The 27,358-nt window shown below is 34.7% G+C and overlaps 1 protein-coding gene across 1 annotated transcript; it reads left to right on the top strand.

Annotated features, from left to right (window-relative positions):
* The first annotated feature begins 128 nt into the window (after positions 1–128).
* LOC126822182 (protocadherin Fat 4) lies at positions 129–27,184 on the top strand. The gene is made up of 25 exons (XM_050550929.2): positions 129–238; positions 3,892–4,681; positions 5,035–5,202; positions 5,598–5,675; positions 5,833–6,212; positions 6,455–6,553; positions 8,131–8,256; positions 9,786–10,902; positions 11,203–11,552; positions 12,307–12,481; positions 12,991–13,079; positions 13,210–13,338; positions 13,963–14,062; positions 14,379–14,708; positions 15,386–15,519; positions 16,105–16,273; positions 17,718–17,932; positions 20,037–20,216; positions 20,597–20,693; positions 21,943–22,070; positions 22,272–22,399; positions 22,700–22,867; positions 23,779–23,896; positions 24,804–24,919; positions 25,963–27,184. The coding sequence occupies exons 3-25, from the start codon at positions 5,058–5,060 to the stop codon at positions 26,027–26,029; spliced, it is 4,638 nt and encodes a 1,545-aa protein (XP_050406886.2). The 5' UTR covers positions 129–238; positions 3,892–4,681; positions 5,035–5,057; the 3' UTR covers positions 26,030–27,184.
* The last annotated feature ends 174 nt before the right edge of the window (positions 27,185–27,358 follow it).

Below are 27,358 nucleotides of genomic sequence, written 5' to 3'. Positions count from 1 at the left end.
ATAATAATGTGTCAATACCTTTAAATACAATCAGTCTGTTTTTACTTTTGAAAACTTTCTTTTATTATACTGTTATGTTTTATTAATGTCTAGTTACTACTATAAAAACACGCAGTAGGTATTTATGAGTAGACTGGCCTCTTGGTGGAGACGATTAAACTTCCTGCTTATATATCTAGTAGCCATGTAGCTCTCGAAGATCAGTCTTGGAACATGTAAAGAAAAGCATGGACCTTTGGTGAGTAGAAAACTAATTTGCTTCAATCTTAAGAGATTATTTGGTCCACAGTTCACTACTGGTACCGCAGTTTGATTCATTACCTAATATACCATAAAATGCTCTGGACTTAAAATAGGTCTAATAATAATAATAAATACGAAAAGTATGCAACTAAACGAAATATGTGTTTCTAGTAATAATAAACGATTCGGTTGTTGAAAAGCTCTCTAGCAGAGTGTTTCATAAGGAAAATGAATATAAATCAGTTCGCTGCTGTTGCAAAAGACAGAGAACCAATTGCAGATGTAGACACGTATAACTGATACAATTTCGCAGCACGGTTTCAGGGCAGAATGAACCGTGCCAAACCGGGTAATTCTTAACCAGCGGTTGCCAGACAAGATACGCCTACATTTTGCAAGCGATTTTTCGCACAATCAGGGGCCATAATCCAGAAAGATATGGTCTGAAATGCGCGAATATCGTAATAGACTGAGATAATTGGGATATAAAGATATATTTTAAGTTTCATCAAAATCGAATAAAAATTGTGACTTCTAGAGAATCAACAACCTTAGTATTACATACTTTTATACTATTTGCGTACAAGGAGTGGCCATTTTGTCAGGCAGTTTCGGTCCGATTTTCGAACTCAACCGTCATTATAGCCTACTTTCAAACGCTTTTAAAATCGGATAAAAATTGTGACCTGTAGAGGGTCCACAAGCTAAATGTGGGCGTATAAAAACCAATGGAACATGCCAGGCATCACCTTGACAATGTGTATGAGGTGTTTCGAGTTGAGTTTGTAGTGCATATAACCACTCTGTAACTGATATTATAGTCAAAATTTTAATTATCCATACTTTTGGCAATTTGTTTTTAAATTGAAGATTATTTAAATTTTGGATATCAAGTGTAGAATATACATATAATAATTACATATAACGTATATTTATTCATAGTCCGTCACTTTTTGAGGTACTTTGGGGGCTTTAGGCATACACGTTCTTGTCGGTTCTTGTCGGTGATTTAGAAGGCCACATACAAATCTCTAAAAGCATTATGATAAATCTTACATGGCGGGTCGACAGTTAGGGTACGTGGCTACCCGTAATATCTCTCTACGAACACGGCATTTTATATTTGGCTTTTCTCCAGTATTTCCCCACACTTGCAAATGTTGGCAAATATATTAATGCCCGGGAAAAATTGCCTATTGTGTAATAATTTTTTTCTCAATAGATTGCCAGTCATTATGATCTGGAAACATGCCTGATTCAAGGTAGAAGAATATTGATTGGTTATGACGAATATGTCGATACTTCCTCCTAGATTCTTTAATTAGAAAGTAATGTACTACTCAGACTAAACTTTAAACAGCGATTGGTTAACAGCAATACAATGAGTTATTACTTCCTTCTTTCAGTTTATTATTCTGTTCTGAAAGATCTCCAAGAATAAATATGGCCTACGTGAATAACTAACTGTTAAAGAAATTACTAAGCCATTTACAATGAACGATAAGATATTATTTCATTATTGTTACATTTCAAATATATATCTAAATATAACAGAGAATACACACACCACAAGCCTTAATTGTCGCTATTAAAAAGTGATTATAAAATATAATATTAACAAAATATGAATGAGTATTTTTATGTCACGTGGGGTTTAGAAATGACAGGAATAGAACATGAATTGAAGTATTTTTGGCAATAATATCACTGGTTAATTTAATCTTTGTATAAGAGATCACTGAGTGTGAAAAATAAGGTGTTGCTCTTTTCTTCGGATTCCTTAGAGGTAAACCCGAGGTTCAATCTTGCGCATACATACGAAAGTTATGCTGTTTGACTATAATTAGTTCCGCTTGAGAACAGACACGAAGCAGGTTTACCGACATTTCAAGTATCAAATCAACGATGCTCCAGTTTATAAAATTGAAAATGTTTTTGTATTCTATGTGTGTACAAAAGATGTAAAACGGATTGGAACGGCATGACAAAATAGAATACCAATTTTTGAATATAGTTTCCATTTAGAACAGAGATCTCCAATCTTTAAAATAAACAGATCTCCTAGAAGAAAGCACCGCGGCAAATTGTTTGAAAACTATTTTTAAAACCGTTAAAATACCTCAATAATTCTTTTAAACAAATCCGCATTCATTAGATTAGACATGTTTGGTAATAGTATAGGACGTTAATCCCCATTGCAATTTCATTCTAGGTTTTGGTATACTATTATTATTCCCGAGCGTATCCCATAGCCGTTTAAAATATCTTTTTGAAACTGTGTACACGCAATCAGCCTATTATATAGTAGTTATGCGGTTGGCTATTTAGAAATTTCTAAGATTGGATAATTTTAGTGTTTCCATGAAAATAAATTTGACTTAGCTAATTTGTAAACGTTTATTATTTCGAGGCATATCCAAGTTACTTTTATGAAACTTTATATATACACCAACCTATCATAGTAGTTTTTCCCTAATAGGGGAGGGGGTGGATGGCCGAATAATATATATCTTTTCTCTGAGAATTAGAAATTACTAATGTAGAGTAACTTTTATGTTTTCCTGTAAACAAATTGTACTTAGTTTTTTGTGTGCAGGGGTATAAACCATTCAGATGCCTTTACGAAACGTTATGAAATTTTGTTTTCATTCATACATCTAGAACTGAACATATGATTTTCAGTCTTTTCATACTTTGTACCAACCGGTGGTGGTATTTTGTAATTAAACTCAATTTATATCCACTATACATGGAAATTGAGCACTACTAGCATCGGGTTGTCGATTACCTTTAATACGGAGATTGTCAATCACTGTACTTCTCAAAACTTGTCCAAGAGTGCGGGGTGTGGATGACTAAATCTTCTTGTTAGCTTGATATCGAATCCTGTTGAAATGTTGCAGATAAAGTCGACTGTATACTTATTTTAGTTTCAGCCTTGGCTTAGTGTGTGGTCCGTGTAGCGCACAATGGGTTAGGTCTCAATATTTAATTGATTTCTAACTTTATATATAATACGTTCGTTATTTGTTACATGTATATTTGTTGTATTGTATTAATGTTCGGTTATTTGTTACATGTATATTTGTTGTATTGTATTAATGTAATTTTTGTAATTGTATGCTGCTCCTCGTGGGGGTTTTTATGCAATAAATTTATTTACTTACTTACTTACTTACACTGGCTATAGACGTAAAACATTTAATAAACACAAAATCTATGCTGCTTTTCATACAAGGTATTGGTCCATCCTATAAGTTTGTTGACAAACAGGATAATGAAGAACACAATAAATAAATACCATGTATATGGATTCAAGATAAATCAATTATTGGAACCACAGCCGAAATCACAATTTGTCAAACATTTTCAATTCCGTTTAGAGCAACCGCCATGAACGACTGACTGGGTTCACCCACGAACTGTCCTCAATACAACAAGAAAAAGAGGGAGAACACTAGCACGACTAGAAAGTGTATGGTACACAGGATACACATCGTTGCATGGTTTGAATCTTCGTTAGAAATGACTCATATACAGCTATTTTGCGACATTCTTTAGGATTCTACTACTACTGTAACACATAGATTGTTTGAGAGCTTTTGCACAGTCTTTAGAACCTTCATTGAATATTTAATATATTTTCAGATACCAAAGCTGGAGTGATGAAAATCTACTACTGCTACTACACGGCATAGCTGTAACTATTGCTTGAAGAGCAAATCATTCAGCAGGGATTCAGATACCAGATAAGGAGCATGGAAGTCTTATCGATGAATGGTGCCGAATCTATTATTACTGGTGATATCCATTACCTTATATCAATTATCACAATTTTTTATTTACCCTTCACGGGGAACCATTTGATATCATTTACACTATCACACACGACTAACCCTTTAAAAGATATTAGGTCTGTCTGCTCAGCATGTGATATCCTCTTTGGGAAAGGTTGTCTAACTTGTCTTTCTGAAAGTTTGAATGTGTTAGTTGCATGTCAAGAAAGTGGAATTGATTTGGAAGTATGTGAGTTTGGAATGTGTAAATTTAATAAATGACTGTGACAAATAAAAAAGAATGTAGTAGAGAGATAGATTGTTGTGAAATAAGGTGTGGTTTGTGTTTATGGACGGTGTTAAATAATGAGTTATGTGTTATTATGGACGATGTGTAATAGAGAATGATTTGTGTGTATGGACGATGGTAAAACTCCAGAAGTAGGACCATATCTATAAGGTTTGTATACCATTTATTAAAATTATGTCTGCTATATACAAATTAAAAGGCGGAATACTTTCAAGGTAAGTAAATATTTTGTCAAATTCTTCTTTATTGTCTAATGTTTACTGAATTACCTATCATAAAATACTTTAATAAAACTTTATATTTTATTACATTTCAACAGCGAAACCAACGTCGTGTTCAGCAATCAAAACGGGTAAGTTGTAATAATGTATTATTTTTATTTTCTGCAATTTAATAAAATATGGAGAGATCGTCTTATAGTGTTCATACCACTGGGTAACATTTTAAATTGTTTAAGCGGCATTTAGTAACTGGATGAGAATAACACATGACACAATTATATGGAATACAAGTTACTTGAAGAACCCTCGTCGAAACGTCGCTGAAATAAACTCTTCAAGTAACTTGTATTCCATATAATCGTGTCATGTGTTACTGGGTAACATAGTTGATAGGTTACTATAAATCACAAAATACGAGAAAATGAAAAAAACCTAATTCAACTCTTTTATACTTGGTTTCAGAATTTGACCTTTTTATTTCCAGATTTACAGCTTAATGACGTATGTATGGAGAACAGGAGTTATACAGGGTTCTGTATTACAGAAAATACAGTTTGTACACCTGGTAATGATGGAACGGGTTATTGTCAATGCAAGTCCAATTATGTTGAAGCGACCATTTCTGGATCTTACAATATATATTGTACAGAAGGTAGAGTAGATAATGATTTAATATAAAGAATCAGGTGAATTTCAGTTTTAAGAGAATTGTATTTAAAAAAAGTGTAGAAAACTGATGTTTTGTATACAATACAGTGTAGAAAACTGATGTGTTATATACATGTACAAAAAAGTGTAGAAAACTGATGTTATTTTACAACATAGAGTAGAAAACTGGTCTTTTGTATAATAAAACCACTTTTCTAATGTGTTCTCGAAAAACAACCAAAGTATCTTTAATAGTAAAATTGGGCGATTGAATTATATACAGAATCGTTTTTTAATCATCTTAATACCAGTCTTTCCGCACAATCATAAATATAAATTTTGAAAGGTTTTAATTTTATATGGAATTGTTGCCTATGGGTTATTATTTATTGATTTCAGCGCCTGAAACTTTATCATTTGAAAAAAGATATCAATGGGAAGTAAACGATGTAAAGACTGAAGAGCCCCAAACATTTGGTTAGTTGAAATATATAATAAGATCCATACGTATTGTAACAATATTTATATACATAAAATCTTTTAAAAAGAAAAAAGAAAACTTGTCCATGATATCTTGATTTAAATTGTGATGATAGATGATTCATCTTACGCTTTTTTGTTTTTATCAAAACAGATATAGAAATCAAAATAAACCCTAAATTCAAACGAGAACATAACAGTGTAGACATTGTTCCACGCAGTAACCAAATTTCGTCTACAATCAATGATACAACTTTAACGTTTACCATCAACAGTGCAAATCTATTAGAGGAATTACAGAAATACTTGGTGGAAGTTTCAATCTCCTTTTCGGGGAAACACGTTGTTCGGGATTCTTTTTTGTTGGATCTCACACTTAAAAGCAACGCAACGAATAACAACACCATGAACGTCACTGTTCCAGAAAATGCAGCAATTAACACCACGGTTGTATCTCTCTCATATCTACCAGGTTATAAAGATTTCCAATTTGTCGATTGTTCAAATGCCTTCCGTATAGAGAAAGATTTATACGTGAGTATCTATTCATTACCACAGTTGAAATTCATACAATTTCAGTGATAATTGTGTCTTAGAAGCTTATTTGTGGAATAAAACTGGTTGATTCTGCGCGAAATACTTTTAGAAACTATTATATGCCAGTCCATTGCAAATATAGCCTGAAACAAGTGTTACTTATTGAAGGCAATGCAATGATCAGTTGTATTACTGCAGTGCGATATTTTGTAGTTTTATTTTTTTTATACATTTAATAGGTAAAAACTAAAGTTGAATTAGACCGAGAAGTCAAGGATAATTACCAGTGTGATATTAAAGCAGTACTCATTAACAATGAAACATCGTGTGTACTGAGAGTAAGTAATATAAATTTAATAATACCAACGAATAAGGCTGAAGCATAGAGCTGGACAAATTCTTCAATTAAAATATCTTTATAAAATATCGCTCTTTAGAAGAAAAGTATAAATTAAAGTGGTAAAAGGGAGACACAAATTACTTCCGTAACTCTGGATGTCACTTCCTGATTAGGACTTTCGCACAACAGTATGATTTTTATACGCCCACATTTTCATGTGGACGTATATTGTCGTCGCCCCTGTCCGTCCGTCCGTCCGTCCGTCCGTCTGGACGTCCGTCCGGACGTCCGTCCACAATTGTTTGTGAACAGTCTACAGATCACAATTTTTATTCGATTTCAATGAAACTTGAAATATAGGTTTATCACCCTAAGATCTCGGTTCCTTTCGATATTGGCATGTATCGGACTGTACCTTCATGGATTATGGCCACTGATTGTACGAAAAATCACGTTTTTAGCTTGTGAACACTGTAGAGGTCACAATTTTTATCCGATTTAGTTTAAACTTGAAATGTATGATTATAACCCAAAGATCTCGGTTCCTTTCGATATTCGCGCATATCAGAACGTAACTTCCTGAATTATGGCCCCTGATTGTACGAAAAATCGCGTTTTTAGCTTGTGGACCATATAGAGGTCATAATTTTTATCCGATTTAAAAAAAAACGTATAATTATATCACCGTTACACCCTAGGATGGCTGAGTTCGAATTTCGTGAAAATCGGCACAAAATTGACAGACAAAATGGCCGCCGTTCGTTCTCAAATAGCGTAAAAATATGGTATATCAAGGTTGTGGACCCTATAGACGTCACAATTTTAATCCTATTTTGATAAAACTTGAAATGTAAGTTTATAACCCAAAGATCTTGGTTCCTTTCGATATTCACGCATATCGGAACGTAACTTCCTGAATTATGGCCCCTAATTGTACGAAAAATCACGTTTTTAGCTTGTGACCCTATAGAGGTCTTAATTTTTATCCGATTTAAAAAAAAAAACGTATTATTATATCACCGTTACACCCTACGGACGGCTGAGATCGAATTTCGGGAAAATCGGCTCAAAACTGACAGGCAAAATTTCAAGGTTGTGGACCCAATAGAGGTCACAATTTTTATCCGATTTTGTTGAAACTTGAAATATAAGTTTATAACCCAAAGATCTTGGTTCCTTTCGATGTTCGCGCATATCGGACCGTAACTTCCTGAATTATGGCCCCTGATTGTACGAAAAATCACTTTCTTTTTAGCTTGTTCTCTATCCATCTCTCGAAAATGTGGGCGTATCCTGCCTGGCAGCCGCTGGTTGACTTTGATATGTGGTTAGGTGGTCGAGTGGTTAGCATGTAGCACAATAGGTCATAATGTCTGTTATCAATGCAAATGTTGAAATTCCCAGCCCTGTGTCGTTTTTTGAGTGGAGGTTAACCCCACTTTCTGTAGAATTTCCGCTCAATCTCTCGCGATTAAATATTTCAGTAACGTGTGCTGTTGTGTACTTTATATGTGTTTTGTTTGTTTTTCATTCAAGATAGCCTGTGCCACATTTCTTTGTTTTTGTCTTCTACAGAATGTAGGAACATTGGTAATCGAAATCTTAGATAAAAACGACGAACCACCAGTATTTACACAACAAAAATATACAGGGGAGATAACTGAAAATTCACCGATAAATACAAATGTGTCTTTTAATAAGGTGAATATAGTTATATTATACACAATTTCCTTTTATCATTTATTAAAGATACATTATTCAATAGCCAAATATGCCTATTACATGTCTTTTTTTAGGCCTTAAATTAAAGATACATTATGGGAGATTCGATAACGAGTTGGCAGTTCTCACTATAATAGTTAAAAACTAGATACTGTAAAGGCAATTTGCTGAAAATTTCATTCAAATTGATCCACTATGAACCGAGAACTAAGCAATTGAAATTTCCGCCTAGGCTCGGTCATCATTACTAAAGTCAGTACGATAAACATCATAGTCTCGATTATCCACTTAATCGTTAAATCGTGAAGGAAAGTTATGCAGTAAATCGGCTCATAATCCACTAAAGATCGCAGGCTAGCGATGCCATCTAGAGTTGATTATGGTCTGGATAGGTTAACTAATGTCTAATTAATAATTTAGATAACCTTTCAGGCCTAAAGAAAGACCTGCAATAGACAGATTTAGAGCTTGCATGATGTATGTTTAATAATTGGACATTTATTAACATGGCAAGGCCATAACCAACTCTCTAGACCACCGGATGGCCAGCTAATGATTTAATTTAAAAATGGGAAAGTCTCGAATATACCAGTACCGTGGTTACAATAATAAACAATCAATGCTCATATCTTGTCAAAACTACAGTAATATCTTGGCTCGTAATGAAGTAATTTGAATTAAATTTTCAATATATTCATAGGGCATTATCTATTTTTGAACTATTATAGTATGAACGACCAGCTCTTTGTCTAAATCTTACATAATGTATCTTTAAAGGCACAATATTATAGGCTAAAACGTCTATCATTTCAGAAAGCACATTGGTCTAAAATTATTAAAATATATCAATCAAGTTATGACCAACTATACTTTGGTGAAAACGGACGTAAAACCCCAATCGACAATTGTCAATCAGCCACGGAAGAACAGCTTGTTTCTTTCCATTAACATGGAGGTCAATATGTCATCTAACCATTAAGTAACAATTATCCTCCTGGTACACATTAAATAATTTACTCTTATTGGAGAGTTATGTATCATATATCCTTGTATGGAAGCGTAAATTTGAAAGTCTGTAAAATCTACATCATTTGCTGCGTACATGTAAATGCAACTGGCACCCTATCAACATTTAGAGGCGTGCAACCATTTGTTCGCATACTTCCTATCCCTGTCACCGAAACCTTAGTAAAGCGCTTCGAGCCCTGATTCTTCAACTAGTCCTAACTAGCAATCCAATTGGTATTCGGAGTCACATTGTTTACTGAGTTATCCAATTAACCACCCACCCCTCCCTCCCCCGCCTGTCACTAAATCCTTGTACAGTTTCGACGTTTTGAGTTTTCCTACTGATCTAGTCTCCAGGAGGTACCCTATCGAAACACCGAGCCACATATTTCGAAAACCTAAATGAAGGACACCCTTGGGGGTCGGGAGTATATTCGGTGCTTTGTTATCATCGTGTTGATAAAATTTATTAACAACGTTTCTCTATATATTTTACACAGATACCAATTATCTCTGATGATAAAGACATTAGTCCTAATAATAATGTAACGTACACCTTAGACGGAACTGGTAGTTCGCTATTCAAATTAGAGAAGGTCGCCAATACCAGAGAAGTCAGAATTTCGTCTGTAGAAAAACTCGATCGAGAAACCAAAAGCTCCTACAGTTTCACTATTTCAGCTTTTGATGGTAATCAAACAAGTATTGTTGAGTTAAATATTGCAGTTTTAGATGTGAATGAACCACCCATATTTATCCAAGAATCTTACAATTTCACTGTATTGGAGTACTCCGTGGGTCAGTTTGTTGGCAGTGTCTCTGCTATTGATAACGACTCCGGTGAAAGAGGGGTCGTAATTTACCGTCTACAGAAGGATTTTGGGCTCTTTCGAATTGACAACAATGGTTCTATATTTCTAATCAACAGCATCCAGAAGAGGGATGAAGAGTGTTGTGAGCTGGAGATTTATGCTACCGACGATGACAATTCGCCGGTTAAAGCCTTTGTTAAAGCCAACGTAACTATAGAAGATAAAAACGAACCTCCACAATTTAACAAACCCGTTTATAGTTTTTACATTAATGAGAACAATGAATCAAATGCGACTATTGGAACTGTGATGGCTACAGATAATGATTTTTATGATAATGCTAAATTAAAGTTTTCAATATCTGGTAACATTGATGATATATTTCACATTGACACCAATTCTGGCAAAATAAGTTGCCGAAATAGTTTCGACTACGAAAAAACCCAAGTGTTTTATTTCACAGTAATAGTTGAGGACAGCGGTCATCCTCCCCTGAACAGCACCGCCGACGTGACTGTTCATGTCCAAGACGTCAATGACAACTCTCCCAAACCGGACGCAATATTTTACAAAACCACGGTATCTTTAAGAAAAGAATCTAATAATATAGGGAAACCAATAATCGTTATTGAGGCTACCGATGAAGATTCTGGCCAAAATGGTGAAATTTTCTATAAAATTGTTGAGGAATCTAACATGGATGGATTGTTTAATATTTCAAAATCCAGTGGACTGGTTACAATTGCGAAAAACACAACTAACTATAAGTCTTTTTACTTTCTAAACATCAGCATATCTGATATGGGTGAGTACAATGATAACAATTAGATTTCTTTGAATATATCCAGAACATTACAAAAAGATGGGTAGAATTAGAGATATATTCAAGCTCACAGTGTACTGGTTCATCACATTTAAACATTATAACCTATGAATTGGCCAATATGTGATGATGCCAATAGTTAAAAAATCAGTTCAGTTCTGTATCCAGGATCTTGCGACTATAACAACTTACCTAATTTAACGGGGGGGGGATTTTTTGTGATGCTTTTTTTTCATCAAACGTAATTCATTTCTGTTTTACTAAAATATGATTTATTTTTAGGCAACCCCCCGAGATCTACCAATATTGATTTAAATGTTACCGTTGATGAAGTCAGTGGGGCCCTTAGTCTTAGTCTTAGATTTAACACCACTGAAATATCTTATACTGTTCAAGAGGAGGACAAAAATCCCCATGATTTGTGGCACATTGGTGAGTTCGTGAAGAAAGACGAAAACAAAGACATCAGCTATAAATTTGTCGGCGATAGCCAAAGCGGTCATAATGTTTCAATTTACAAGAATGGAACATTAAACAATAAACATACGTTCGACAGAGAAAAAAAAGATTTGTATCAGCTAATCATACAGGTGTATGATACAAATGATTCGAGCATTAGCGATATAGTACTGGTGAGCATATCTTTTGAAGGTTTTATTTTGCTAACGTTAAAGAGGGAGTATTAACCAGTATGTTATGTTTCATTTCAGTTGTATTCCAAACATTGTTCCTATAAGGGGCTTGCGAGAAATATTCATCTTTCTTCCATTTTGCTGTGTTTGTAAATAAACGTTGCCGTGATTTTCCGCGTGAATCATCGTTAGTACAGAACCCCGAATGTACAAATGAATCTATTTAACCATGTATGTCTTTTCATCCTACACTCTAAATAATGAAAATCAGTCATAAAAATTCGCCCTGGGAGCAACCACTGTGGTTTTCCTGACGAACAAAAGTTCGGTCGCGTTAGCCGCTAGTATAAACGACTGCATTCAAATAAATAGTAATTAATCAAATGCAGTCGCAATCGGATTCGCGTTCTGTATAAACGACCCTTTAGGGTGTGTAAGATAGATTCATGTGTGAATCTGGTCTCCTTTATTAACATTCAAAATTAGTTTGTCAGAATGTTGGTGTTTCTCACCTTGGATATGTTATATTCTTATGGTCTAACATTGGAATTTTGATTTTATATTTGACAGGAAGCGTGATACACAGAAGATTGTCTACATTAGGATCATTCATTATTTTACTTTTTTTGTAATTTTGGACGTCTTTAGATCATATTTAGTATCTTTTGAATCGTAGACAGACAAAGCAAGGTGTTTTACTCGTAACTACCCCCTTCCTTCTCCAATTCTTATTTTAAATTTTGAATATTTTTAGGTAAACATAATAATTGTGGATATCAACGATAATGCACCCAGATTCCAACTTAGCAAATTCCACTTTGATTCAGATGAAAACGTAAAGGATCATTTTGTGGCAGCTGTTACTGCTACTGATAGAGATATTGGCAACAATTCTAATATTGTCTACAGCATAGATAATCGTGACGTTCGTAAGTATGAATTATGAATCGCTTAAAGAAGTCATCTTAGAGTATTCTAAAGGTCCCGTGTTAGATGCCAATATTGGCCGAGAACGTTTCTCGAGATTCTCCGGCGTAGTTTACCCTTGTCATTGATGCAGGGCAGAGTCCTGTGTACACTTTGGTGTGCATGTAAAAGACTCCTTAACATTAATTTTGTAATTGAATATAAAAGTAGGGCATTGTGCCGCGGTCGAACAAAATACTTCTCATTTCACACTGCATTACATAGGTCTGTCTTTATTAGCCAGGATTGGGCAGACTAGTAAGACGTAAACCCCAAATATTTGAAACTGTCCGGTCCGTTTTATTTTGATTTGCAGCAAGTTTCAAATGTTACAGTTGCAGTATTATCTGACTAACCATCTTTATAAGCCTGTTGTTTATTTTACCATGTCACGCATTAAACGTATGTTCTGTGTTGTACATTTCATTATAAATATTAAACGAATTGTTCAAGATTTTATTGTTTTATATAGCCTTTACTATAAACAGTACAAATGGAAGAATAACAACTTCGGGTGAAATAGACAGGGAGATGAAAGACTTTTATTTACTATATGTAGAGGTATGACTTTTCCATTTAAAAAAAATACTGAAATTTGATATGTCAAAATATAAAGAAATCTTTCGTTATTTAAATTTCTGAAAGATCTGATATAAACAGACAATTTTAATTTTATAATAATTATTTACAGGCTACTGATGGAAAACATGTAGTCAAGGTTAATGTAACAATGACGATCAATGATATAAATGATAATTCACCACAAATTCATGTTATAGAAGTATTAAATATCTATGAAAATAGTAGTCTTGACACTAAGGTAAAGACCATTACTTCAATTTCCAATAATTTATAGTTATTAAAGCTCGCTCAGTACATTTGGCACCACGTCACGCCTCCATTGCTATACAATTGTCTGCGTCGTGGCTTCATATTCACGATGTCGATGGTCGGATCAGATGACGTCATCGCAGACATTCAGGAATTGTGACATCCTATCAAAAATCGAAATTGATCAATTGCAGTGCACATTTGTCTAAGGAACATCCATGCCACGTTTCATGTCGATCGAACAAGCATTTTTTTAAAGTGCCGCCCCAAGAACAAGAAATACAGGATGAGTAATCCAACAATAATATATTTATATGGAAAAATTAATGTGCTAATAGTTAAAACCGTGATGGAATGGTCACTACAAAGTACGGTTTATACAAAAAGAATCAAACTAAGAGGATAATGGGATTATAGGACTACCTTATCTGCATGCTGATTTCAAAGGCTGTTAAACACTGCTAAACGTTTCCCGGCAAATTTATTCATTTCTTGACAAACGTAAGATTTTTCGGTCAGTATTTTTATTTGCAAAAGGAGATTTGACACCTTCCATCTGTAGCTACTATACCCTAAAATACAGCTGTAGCTACCATGTCTCTCTTTGTTTTAGCTAATGGACATTAACGCTACAGATGCAGATGTAAATATTAAAATTAGATTATCCATACTTAATCAGACGAATAGTGACTGTCCATTCAGATTACTTTCAGGTACTCTTTATCTTTAAAGTTAAAACTTATAAGAAACTACAATAGGTTAAAAACTCTAATCATAACTATCTATTTAACAGTTTTTGAGATAACTTGTATCGGTTTTAGTTTATAAATCAGTTATCCCAAAAAGATTAAATTCTAGGTGTAGTACCAAAAGAGCAAATTATAATTTACTTAAAATAAACTTCATAGCCCATTCGGTGCAGAAGAGTCCGCTTAATTTCATTTATGATAAACATACTGTATTTCCTATTCTTGAAATTGTTAAATTGCTGTGATAATGATTTATGAATAATATTTCTTGTTTCAATAGGTGGGCAGGGTAATGGTGAAATTTATTTAAATTCTGTGTTAGATTATGAGAATGACAAACGCAGTTATGTGTGTACAATATTAGCTGTTGACCAACCATCAAATAAAATAAACGACTCCAGATCGACAGCCGTAGATATTACAATTAATGTCGTAGATGTAAATGATAACGCACCGGTGTTCCCAAATTTTACAAGTAATATTACCATAGAAGTTGATATTGCCATAGGAACGGTTATAACACATTTATCAGCCAGTGATAAGGATTCCGGCAGTAATGGTGACATAACATTCTCTGTAGATACAGAAAACACCACGCCTTACGGTTACGGTACAGTAATTTTTACATTCTAATACTTTGTGCATAAATTTAATATTCTTTATAAACAAAGAATAATATTTAGACATAGTTAATGATTATACTTAAAGTGGGTGGGGTGTAGCCAAGAGGGCTAGCACGTGCGCTTTAAATCGTAAGATCTGCCATTGGGTCAAATACATTGGGAATAAAGACTCTGTGCTGGGGCTTTTAACAGCCTGTCAGTCTATGACGTATTTTTTTTGAATAGCAAGAGTTTTGTATAGCACTATCACATTTTTAATTATAATTTTAAATGTCTTTACATATAAAAAAAAAACCAAGCCATAAATTTAACTGTGTTGTTTGAAATTCTAATTTTACGTTATGTAAATTTTCTGACAGATAAATTCTCTAGCTGGTTAATTCTCTAGTCAGTAACAACAGGTTATATAATTGAAATGGGATCCCGATCATGCGCGCAAGGGAATTTTTAATATAATGATACATTATACGCTAATCCCGAAATGTCCTAGTTAGTTTTGAATGGTAAATTAAACATCAAAACTATATCAACGCGGTACCTATCCTTACAGAACACCTGATACCATTTGTTCGAGAAGTGCATGTAGCTTACACGTTATATAATAGCCTGAAGATTTTATCACCAAGCTCCTTGTAATGATCAATAATTATCTTTTAATTAACAGGCACCTTTTTCAAAATCGTCAACAATTCCGGTATTTCTGTTGAGAATAGCCTATCTTCTATTCCTAGTTCCACAGTTGAACTGGTCGTAATAGCAAAAGATGGTGGTCAACCAAGCTTAACAAGTCAATCTACGGTAAGTTAGTATGTACTATATGTTATACTTGGTAGTCTTGGGAAGACAATCCGTGTCTATACGATTAAATTTTTTATAGAAAGTTTTTTGTTAGTTTTGTTCCATGAGATGTTCCCTACCCAATGTCCAATTCATGGACATTCATACACACAATGATGAATTTTATAACGTGTTGCAATAAGCTAGGTTAAAGATAGTGATATATATATTATAGATTATTATTCTCCAATCTGTTTGAAATACGTATCTCTATTTCGTTTCGTCTTTTTATACTTTCGATGGCCTCTACTACATGGAGATCTGGGCAGTTGTAGTGGGAGGTCATGCCAGTGTTTATACGAGTGCATCGCACACCAAGAACTCGCTGCTACAGACCGTTTCATTGGCTAATCCCTCACGTCAACCAGAACGCGGGTTATACAAGAACTCTTCCAGATTGATTATTCTCGAAACAGTGGGAATGTTCATTGAAGCACGCGTCTTGTAAAAAATAGAATCTGCGGTGAGGTTCCAAAGAAAACTTTGGAACAACAATGTAAGAATTATGTTCCAATATATATACCTGTTTGGTTAATTTTTTTTCAGATTAGTATTAATATAAGCAGATCTGAAGAAATACCAAAATTTACACTTAGTAAATATACCCTCAATATTATAGAACATGATGACTACATACCAGCATTAACAGTAACAGCAAATGATACTAAAGATGGTGTTAATAGAGAATGTGCTTGCAAATACTTTTTACAAAGTGGTCAGTCTGATCTTAAGTTATAAAACTATTCCCATAAAGAACAAAATTCGAAATAACATTCAAGTTATTATTAAATATTTGGTGTTATTTTTATTTATTTGAACAACTGCACCATAATAATGCAGTTTACATCTTCTTAATGGGACTGGGCTTATAATAACTCGTATCGGTTAGAATTTGGTTTTCCATATTCAAAATGATAACTTAGGATTTAAATATGAATAGCCGCATATTTATTTTCATTAAGCTATGTCGCCATTTCGTCACTTGTATATCTTGTCGTTTTTGTAAGTAAACTATACAAGAAGTATATCTTCTAAAGTTACTGGTGAACACCTTATTTATGAGAAACGTGTCACGGTCGTGTGCTTTATCCTTTACCTCCAGATGGTGGGATGGGATGGGCATCCAAAGCGCGAGATAATGATATAGGCATAGGTAATATTACAATTAATGCTTTGCATCAATTGGGTCACAATGTCGTCGTATTAATTCATAATAATAATTGACGTCGAACGGGGTGTTGGATTTCTCTCTTTAAAAAGCTCAATGTGTATGTATATTTGCCAAAATGACGATCGAAACCATGTATTTTTCAAAGATAAAGACCCCCACCCCCTACTCCCCAAAGATACATTGTCTCAGGTACCGGGCAAACCTAGATGCGCCCTCTGGACAGCATATTTCGATTTGGATCTGTGGGTTACTGTGTCGCGGTTTGATTTGGTACCGGGTGTGGTAGGCATAATATACACTATATACATTACATATACAATACATTGTTCAAAATATACATAATATGCAACCGTACTCAAAACTAGGGCTAATAGTAACAGTGGGTAAAACAGAAAAAATATGTAAACAAATAAAAAATATAACACTAATTTACATTTATAGTAAACAGAGACTCTTATGTCTGTTATGAAATAAGCTCCCTCAAATCACCATGCATTTGACTCTCAAATTACAAGATGATCAAAGATGATGAGGTAATAACAATCATCTTAGAATAAAAACTTCTAAATGGTGAAATTTAAGAATAAACGAAAACTAAGTATAGGATATGCGATTTAATCGGGTTTCTAATAATTACAACAGCTGTCGGCAGATAATTGACACCCTTGACATCCTCCAAAGATTCTGAATAAATGAATGAATAAAATATGAAACTTTTGATTGTAGTATGTGCATAGCATGTATATAGTGTATATAGCTATCTAATAATTTGATCATACTTTACTTCTTTCATATGTTTTCAATATATATTTATGTTTGTATTTATGGAAAGGGGGTCTATAGGTTTCTGACTGTTCTCCAATCCAGTTTATGTGAATAAATATTGTTTATAAAAAAAGTGTCAAAGTGTGAAAATATCAGACAAAAACGATTCATCCCAGAGCAAATAACCCATATACTTCAACCTATATGGTTCTATATCTTTCAGAATATTTTTCAATTGACGTTAATACTGGACAGTTATATCTGAAAGAGGTAGTTGATCGAGAGCAAACTGGTTCGAAATTCAAAATTGAGGTTTCTGCAGAGGATGACGACAACCCACCAAGAACGGCGACAGCAGAAATAACTATATATGTTGAAGACATAAACGATAATCCTCCAGTGTGCAATCAGTCTTTATTCGATTTCAACATAACCCAGGTAAATTGAACATGGCACAACGGTAAAGCTACACTACTTTGTTTCGTGGTAAACGATTAAAGTACTTTGAAATGTTAAAATTATATTAAACCAGTGTTGAAATCAATGTGTGTCGGCATACCTTTTATCTGATCATTGTTTAGTGCAGAGAGAGAGAGGGAGAGAGACAGACAGAGAGAGAGACAGACAGACAGACAGACAGAGACAGCTGCAGAGACAAAGATTGATTGTTCAATTTTTATTTCAATAATTCGCTTGCGTTATGGGGGGTCTTTAATTGTAGGAGGAAACCGGAAGACCCGGAGAAAACCTACGAGGTTGGACAAGCGACCCTATTAAGTGCAAACTGGGTATGGAAACCACGACCCTTGACTCATTGACAGACGTTACACTTCAGTATATCAACAGTTTTAATATCTGATTTCAATATAACTTTAATGTGTGATATAGTATGCAACGCACGATTATATACTATTCAAAAAAAGTAGGGGATATTTGATTTTTAAGTGTTATTAAAGTCACCTAATGAAACCGACGAAGAATCAAATGACAAAATGAAATGAAGTTTACATTCATCGATTTATTCCAAATGATCGTTAGACTAAGTAAGGCACAGACTGACCAGTATAAGGGTAAAATGATACCCGGGGTCAAACAGCAAAGTTACCACAGCATCACAACCAAGTCAGTAACGGGTAAATCCTCCTCTGTTTGCCAAACAAGCATTGATCCGACGTGGCATACTCCTAATGAGACGTCTAAGGTCATTTTGGTCCAGATTGTCCCATTCCTGTTGCAACGCAGCAGCAAGTTCTTGGACATTGGCAGGACGTTGTTGACGTTGACGTAACCTCTGTCCAAGCATGTCCCAGACATGCTCGATGGGGGAGAGGTCGGGACTCAGTGCTGGCCAAGGTAATGTGGTGATGTTCTGTTGTTGGAGGTAACCTGTAACGATCCTGGCCCTGTGACATCTTGCGTTGTCATCCTGGAAGATGAAACGGCGGCCATGACGTCGTGCGAACGGCACAACATGGACTGCCAAGATGTTGTCCCGGTAGTACTGGCCTGTAACACGCCCTGCAACAACATGTAAAGCCGTTCTTCCAGCAACAGTGATGCCTCCCCACACCATAACAGAACCACCCCCAAATCGATCATGTCTGATGACGTTAACGTCTTGGAAGCGCTCATTTCGACGACGCCACACCCTCCTACGTCTGTCCAAAAAATCAACAGTGAACCTTGACTCATCTGAAAACATCACATTGCTCCAGCGTCGATTATCCCAGTGTTGACGATCCTTACACCAACGACGTCTTGCCTGAATGTGATGATCTCTCAAACAAGGGATCACGCGAGGACGTCGGGCGCGAAGGTGACCCCTATGCAGTCGATTCCGAATCGTCTGGCCACTCACTCTCACACCAGTGTCTGTTTGAAGACGAGCGCTGATCTGATTTGCTGTGATGACACGATTTCTCAAGGCCAAGGTACGGATAAATCGATCCTGGGCTTGAGTTGTCGCCCTTGGTCGACCTGAGCGTGGTCTGTCCTGTACAGATTGTGTATCACGGTATGTGGACCATAGCCTGCTTATGACAGACTGAGAAACATTCATCGTCCGCGCCACAACCGCCTGTGTTGTGCCGATCTGTAGCATGCCAAGGGCACGTAACCTTTCATTTTGGGTAAGCCGACGCATATCAAAATTTGTTTTCTGGTCACTAAAACAATTAAACTGATGTTTCCACCCTGGAATTCAATGCCACAGTGACTGTAACATTCAAAGTCAGAGTCGTGCAAATCTTGGGTTGGACCCCCATGATGATCCCAAGCATCACCTGCATTCCATGCGGTAGCTATTGGTGCGTTTGGGCGTCACATGTAACTGGAAATGTTTCTTCTGTTAGGTTCTATAGTGACTTTTTTCGTAGTCATTTGCATATTTTAGTATTATGCCCCCAAAATCAAATATCCCCTACTTTTTTTTGAATAGTATAGTATAATTTAGACTATATATTGTCAAATTATATTATATGTTAAGGGAGCCGGATGGTTAAATTAAATTTTTATTGATGACTTTGTGTAATTTGGTTTTCAGTCCGATACTACGATATTTGGCAAGGTGGTTGCTACAGATCAGGATGAAGGAGATAATGCTAAACTCTATTACCATAATAATAGTTCGGAAGGTGTTTTATTTACTGCCGATATAACGACTGGTAGTCTGCGTCTATCTAAACCATTTGTTACCACAAGCAGAATAACCCAAGAATATCTGGTAGGGATTAAAGGGAGAAAATCTGAAACTCTTGATTATCAAATCTGCCAACTAAAACACGAATGTTAGTCTCTGTGAGATTTATACAAAAATGGTTGTGCATCGTAAGTCAGGAGAAGCGGTGTTCTAGAAAGGTTAAGATAACCTATTCATCGCACAATTCCTCTACTACTTTGAGTTAGCAAATTAATCAATTGTAATTTTAAGAAGCCTAATCAATTATTTAGGCATTTCAGTATTTCTCTGTATGAATAACATTATTATATAATTTTTTATATTGAATAACACTATAATATATATTTTAGTAATGCGCTGTAGCAATAAAACTATTATATAATATAACTGTGATGTATGAATAATATCATTATATATATTTTCAGTTTGATGTAGAAGTTAAAGATACCGTATATGCAACAAATTGCAAAGTAAAAGTAACGATATTCCCCGACAACATCAACAGTCCGAACTTCACTAAAGGTTTTTTTTAAATAAGATAATATAAAATGAAATTTAATGTCGTACTTTTCTGCACCGACTGAGCTATTGAAGACGGACATACACCATGCATGTACAATATTTAATGAGGAAATTTTGGCCGAATTCCAACTGTTAAGGGTTCTTTTACGTGCACGACAACATTGTACACATAAAATGTTTTTTTGTTTGTCGCATCCGAACGACTAGACACTCATTGGGGGGTCCATGTCCAGTTCCACTGACAAGAAGAAAATAACGGGGAACTTTCTCGGCAAACACCGGGATCGAACCCGAATCTTCTGGTTAGTGAGCCACCACGGGTCCCTCTGGCTTGGGGTGACTAAAGGTGACTTTACAAGAGAAGTTACAGTTTTCACTATGTCTTCAAATAGCCGGCAAATTTCGTTTAAGTATGCAAACAAGATATATAGGAAATATTGACGAATAGCATGAAAGTTTCAGCTGAAAATATTGGGCTATTTGGAATTGATGTCGAAGATTGTTTATAGTGGTTGGTGCCACTTTTAGAACCCTTTTTTGAGTCGATGACCAAAATTAATTATAGTGGTTAGTATCGCATTTAGAGTGATTTCCTATAAACCCCAATTTTGTACTTCTGCTCCGCAGGAACCGCTATATTTCTTGTCCAGCCAGTGCTACCATATCAAGGAATGTTGCCAATCCCCTCCGTGCTCAATTTTAATATTAGATATGAATAAAATATAAAGAAACTAAACTTGTTTTTTAACAATTGGAATCAATATAAAGTCGATTTAGTAGTTTTTGGTTTTTGGAAAGATAGCGAATAGGATATAGCCCATAATTCGCCATATTGTCTTGGGACTAACATATTGTCAATTTTATTTTGACGTTGCTAATGAAGAGCTATGCCTTGAGCTATGAGTGAACGTTCGCCCCGATAGCGGCGCTACGGCAAGCCTATACTCTTATTTCGAATTCTAGTTGCCAAGAGTCGTGTACGTGCACACCATCTGAACGACTAGCCACCGTTCCATCTAAGTGCTTCCAGTCCTGCACAATTAACCAACCAGAAACCACACTGGGCCACCGTGGATCCGTCTTCTTAATCCCTGTCGGCGCAGAAAAGTGGGAAGAAAGTAGGAAGTTAGATTCCATTTCATTTCGTAGTCGTGACTCCCATTTTCAACATATTCACGATAGTAAGGATATAAGAAATCTAGAAAATAGAAAAATTGATATATATTATATTTATTTATTTATATTTCAGCTGAATACACAGCAGCTATACCCGTTTATGGTAAAAGGGGGGATAATTTAGAGATGTCAGTAGAAATAAAAGCTACGGATAGAGATAATGATACTATAACTTATGGTATAGATCCCAATAATGAACAGGTGAGAAAAAAAACAGTGTTCGACAAACTTTTAAGGTCTACATGGATTCACTGTAAAGTCTACTCTAAGTAAAATTATACCAACATTTCGTTAATTTTTATTTTTCGGTTATTCACACAACTTACAAGGACGTAATGTTTTGTTTTATGCTAATGTATTTGTATAATAAAATATTAAAATATTGAATATTTTATTTTAAAGAGTATATTTGATATAGACCCCACAAGTGGAATTATAAGTCTCAATTCTGATATAGACCCAAATACAGGGAATACAAAACTACGTGTAATTGTAATAGCTATTGATAGTGGTCTACCTCCTAAAACTGGGTAAGTTTTGCACATTTTTATTCAAAAATTAAAATAATCGGTGGCAGCATTTGACGGAAAGACCAAAAGAATATTGATATACCCTTGAAATACCATCATCCCTTCCCCAGCGACCAAAAACAACAAAAGCATTTTTAAAATGTCCCCCATTTGTAACATCAGCCCCCACCCCCACCTGCCCCTGCCCTCCATCCTGCGGTCTGTGCGTTATTAAAGACTATTTAATAATGCCCTAGAACATGTGAATCTCAAAACATCTTTTTTTGCAAGAAATCTGAAGTGAACTCTGTTGTTTTTCAGGTCAGCTACAGTTCATATTGCAATTACTGGTCTTCTTTGTGTAGGTAAAACAAATTATGACGTGGTGAAAAGTGAAGCAGATTTAACAGGCATATTTAGAATATTATTTATTGCAATGGTGGTCGGCCTATGCCTTTTTATCATCTTGTTTGTGGTAACCTGCTATAAGTAAGTACTGTTACCAATTGTCATTTGCTTTATCAGTGAGGTCGTGGCTGCAATGCCGTATTTATTGTGGGGTTTGAACTGAACTGAGGTGTATAGAAAGTTTTAAAGTTTGGTCGTGGTACTTGTCCTCGTTATTCATTTATAGTTAGAATGTAGGATAGATGGAGAGTGCAGGTCACATATTCTTCATGGCAATTAATTCATTTAAGTATAGCTACTTAAAGATACATTATGGGAGATCAGATAAAGAGATGGCAGTTCTCGCTATAATAGTTAGTGTAAAGGTAATTTGCTGAAAATTTCAGTCAAATTGATCCACTATGAGCCGAGAAAGAAGCCGGTGAAATTTTTGCATAGTCTCGGTTATCATTACTAAAATCATTAATATAAACAGCATGGTCTCGATTATCCACTTTTTCTGATTTAATTATCTTTGGCCGTTAGCGGCATATAGGAATCTAATCCAGCCTACATCGAAGGCTAGCCTTGACATCGAGAGTTTATTATGGTCTGGATAAGTTAATTAATGTCTAATTGATAATTTAGATAACATTTCAGGCCTAAAGAAAGACTTGTAATAAGCAGATTTTGCTCTTGCATAATGCATGTTTAAATAATGGATTACATATCTAATCATATATAACTCAGCGGCTATATTAACTTATAAATAACATGAGGGTGTCCATTGCATACCATGATCCAACACCTAACATCATCGTTGTAACACAACTATGCTCTGTTGTCATAGGAACCATTTCTTCAAAGGGTTCTGGCTGTAGTGACTTTAGTACCCTCCTCAATCGGTCTCTGACGAATTTAATAATATTTGCAATGCAATTAATTGTTTTCATCAAAATGAGTCTGACTTGGCTACCTAGCGCCTTTGTTTTTGTTACATGTATAAATTACAGGTGGCGAACATCTAAACGAAGAGAAGAGGCATTTGCTAGTGAGCTCTATAATTTGGATAATACAGGGATGAACAGAGAAAGTGATGAAGTCCCATCGGGGAATACTAGAAACAGATATGTAAGTGTAACCAGTGCTATCTATTTATTCGGTGATATGACCACAAGTATTCATAGCACATAGTGAAGGAGAGGATATTTTCCAGAACATTTTCATATGCTCGAACTTGATAGACAAAGTACATAGGAATAGTACATAGATTTCTTTTGAATTTATGTTATGCCCAGCACCAAGTCACCTCCACATTTCTATAGTGTTATGGCAGTATGGTGGTAGTATGAAAAGGAATATATGATGTATGCTTATGATCAATCTGATTAAAATACAGATCTTTATTTTATGATCAGTAGTGGAATACCGCGTTTTATCAGTGAAATAAAAGTGTTATTCCACTGGCTAGTTGTTTTTACCTAAAATGATTGTAAAATCATAAAATAAATAGAACATTTGTCGTGACAGACCGTTTCATTGGCTTGTCCCTGACACCATTCAGAACACGAGTTAAATAACAACTCTTCCAGATCCAAGTGTAGTAAAGACAAGTAAAACGAAATTTTGAACTATAAAAACGAAACGAAATAGGATCTGTGTTTTAACCAGATTAGCTTATGATCAGATACAAATATGTTTCACCCAGTGATAAGTATTTGCGAGATATATTCACTTTTCTTCACCATTTTCCTGTTTGTAAATATAGGTACTATTAAATAAGATGTGTCTTGTTCAGAAGCGTTTATTGTAGATTGTTCAATAATTAGGTATCTCCATTAATTAGACAGTTAGTGTGTAACATTAAATGTTTTTTGTTAATGAAGAAAGTTAGGATATATTTACTATCTTTTAAATAGTAGATAAATACAATAAGATGTTTATACTCGCCATTTCACTAATAGATATATAACTAGATATTTACACCTATAAATTATACTTCATCCATGTATTACAATATGTTAATTATTATTTTCAGGAAAGTATGGGTACCCGTGTTAATGATCAGTATGAAGGAACAGGATTTCAAAATACGGGATTTCAAAGTACGTCAGTTGAAAATACGGGAGCTAAACCCATGGGACTTGAAAATACGTAAGTAAACATATACAATAAAGATAGATTGCCAGGCAACGAAACATACGCCCACAGCAGCTAAGTCGTCCGCGGGTCAACCAGAGTTGTCGGATATTTTTTTCTAATGAAACATTTATAATACACTAAAATCTGATTAACAGTAACAACTCATTAAGTAATTATCAGAAAATCATTAGAATTTGTTTGGCTTTTAGTTCTGCCCCATGCTAACGTTTAGTATACGAAACATTTAATATCATGAATTTAGCTGTTCAAGTTATCAAAATTCATTGAAAATCAGCATACCTGTTCGGCTCAAGACCTTAAACTCTGTTTATCAATCTAAAGTCAATCGGATGATAACTTTGGTCTCTAATCGCTGAAAACCAATAGGCTTCTTCGTCTCGTGATATTAACTTTAGCCTCTAGAGCGTCCACAAGGACGGACGGACGGGGGCGACGACAATATACAACCACAATACAATGTGGGCGTATAAAAAATGAGGGCCGTCAGTAACACTGGCGTATTTCGTGACATACATAATGTAAATTTTAGGATCCATTTATAATATATAGTCATTATTTTAATTATTTATAAGATTAATTCATCTGTTCAGCTGAAGTCGGTAAAAAAAACTTGAGTTTTGACTCGGATATACTAGCTTTGAATGATTCAGATGATGGCCATGTCCTATTGTCAGGTAATTTTGATTGCATCCAACACGATGTAATATAAATAGTGACCAGCCTAAGATTCACGCTTAGCTTCTGGGTCGATGTGCTTAAAGACATGTTCTGGGATTTAGACCCGGAGTTCTGAAATATAAGTCACGGGGCGACCTTCAGAATTCTAGAAGTGGGCCAAAATTACATAATATAATACAACAATAATAATAACATACAACAATAATAAAGGTGTGGAATTTGATATACAAAACTACACAATATTATTGGCTTATGCATTTTTCCTATTTATTTTTCGGTCTTCATTAGCCCAGTAGGTGCAGTAAAGTAGGACGTTAAACCCCATTGCATTACATTTCATTTCTTATTTATTTCAGAAGATTCTCTGATGATAGTGAATTTTTAAATGGAGTAGAACCAAAGCCAGATTATCCACAGGAGTGAATATTTTTCAGAAAATACTATATTCATTATCGTGAAAATATTTTCATGTATTGCATGCTATACCTAATCTTAAACGCCATCTATCACAAGGACCAGTTTTTATGTACTAGATGCCCCGATTTTCGATGTAAATGTTGCGATCACATAACGACAACTGCACTTATAATATTTATAACTTCACGTTTAATGTCAACGACAATATGAACTGTGATTTGGAATGGGAATGGTTGTTGCCACTTTTACATCGGAGAAAGATTACGCAACCATCTAGGGGACTGTAACATTCAAAATGGACCATTTCTTTTTGTAAATAGTCACACATTTCAATGTGCACAACATCTACAAATGAAATTCCAAATTAACAATGATCCATGAATTATCTTAGTCTATCCCGAGATAGTCTATCCCACTCAATGTTCCTAAATTATACCCATATACGTATGGTTTAATGTTCGAGGGCGAGACATTAAGTAATTTATTGATACTGCACGAGGCGTAAGCCGGGTGTTGTTTCAATTTATAACGCAATGTCTTTAGCTCGAGACCATAATTAAACAACTTAAAATATAATTATCCCGCACATGCTATATACTTTGTAACTGCGGACTTATTGTAACAATAGACAATTAAAACCACGGTGTTACTATCTTAATATTTATAAATTGTAGTACTGTGTCCATCTCTATACAATGACATTATTTATGAATAGCTCCAAGACAACGAGTCAAAAAGTACTTTTAAAATGTTATTAAACCAGTGTGGAAATCAGGGTGTGTCGGCATACCTTTTATCTTTTCATCGTTTACCGTGAAACAAAGTAGTGCAGCTTTACGGTTGTGCTAATATTTTTGTATATACTTATATTTTATATTACTGATACAGTTATGATTTGTAATGATTTGAATTATATTAATCCCAAACTGTTAACCATATTTTTATGTTATGCAACTTTTGAAATAAACCAATATAGATATTTCAGTTGAGATTTATGTATTATCATTTTCATCTATTTATAGTTAATTTATGTAGTTTTGTATATCAAACCCCACACTTACATTATTGTTATGTTTTATTAGTATTGTTGTATATTATTATTCTTATTACCGATGTGTATATTTTGTTAACTATGGTATTAAATACAAGTAATCTTAAGTTTATTTATGGTCTTATTTCAACACCACATTATGTTTTCGGTCATGTTGTATGGGGGTTAATATCCACAGAAGGGATCTTTCTTTAACAGGAGAAGAAAACAACAGGTTATACAAGCGACCCCACTCTTTGCCATATATACAAAAAAGACCACGACAGACGAAATGATTCACAGCC

This window comes from Patella vulgata, chromosome 5 (genome assembly GCF_932274485.2).
Source record: "Patella vulgata chromosome 5, xgPatVulg1.2, whole genome shotgun sequence".
Lineage (NCBI taxonomy): Eukaryota > Metazoa > Mollusca > Gastropoda > Patellidae > Patella > Patella vulgata.
This window is presented reverse-complemented; position numbering and strand designations above follow the sequence as displayed.

Excerpts from the sequence above, each read along its gene's own strand:
- LOC126822182 (XM_050550929.2), top strand. The coding sequence starts at position 5,058 with ATGGAGAACAGGAGTTATACAGGGTTCTGTATTACAGAAAATACAGTT. Across the intron at positions 20,217-20,596 it reads GAATAACCCAAGAATATCTG|TTTGATGTAGAAGTTAAAGA; the intron begins GTAGGGATTAAA and ends ATATATTTTCAG. Across the intron at positions 24,920-25,962 it reads CCCATGGGACTTGAAAATAC|AAGATTCTCTGATGATAGTG; the intron begins GTAAGTAAACAT and ends TATTTATTTCAG.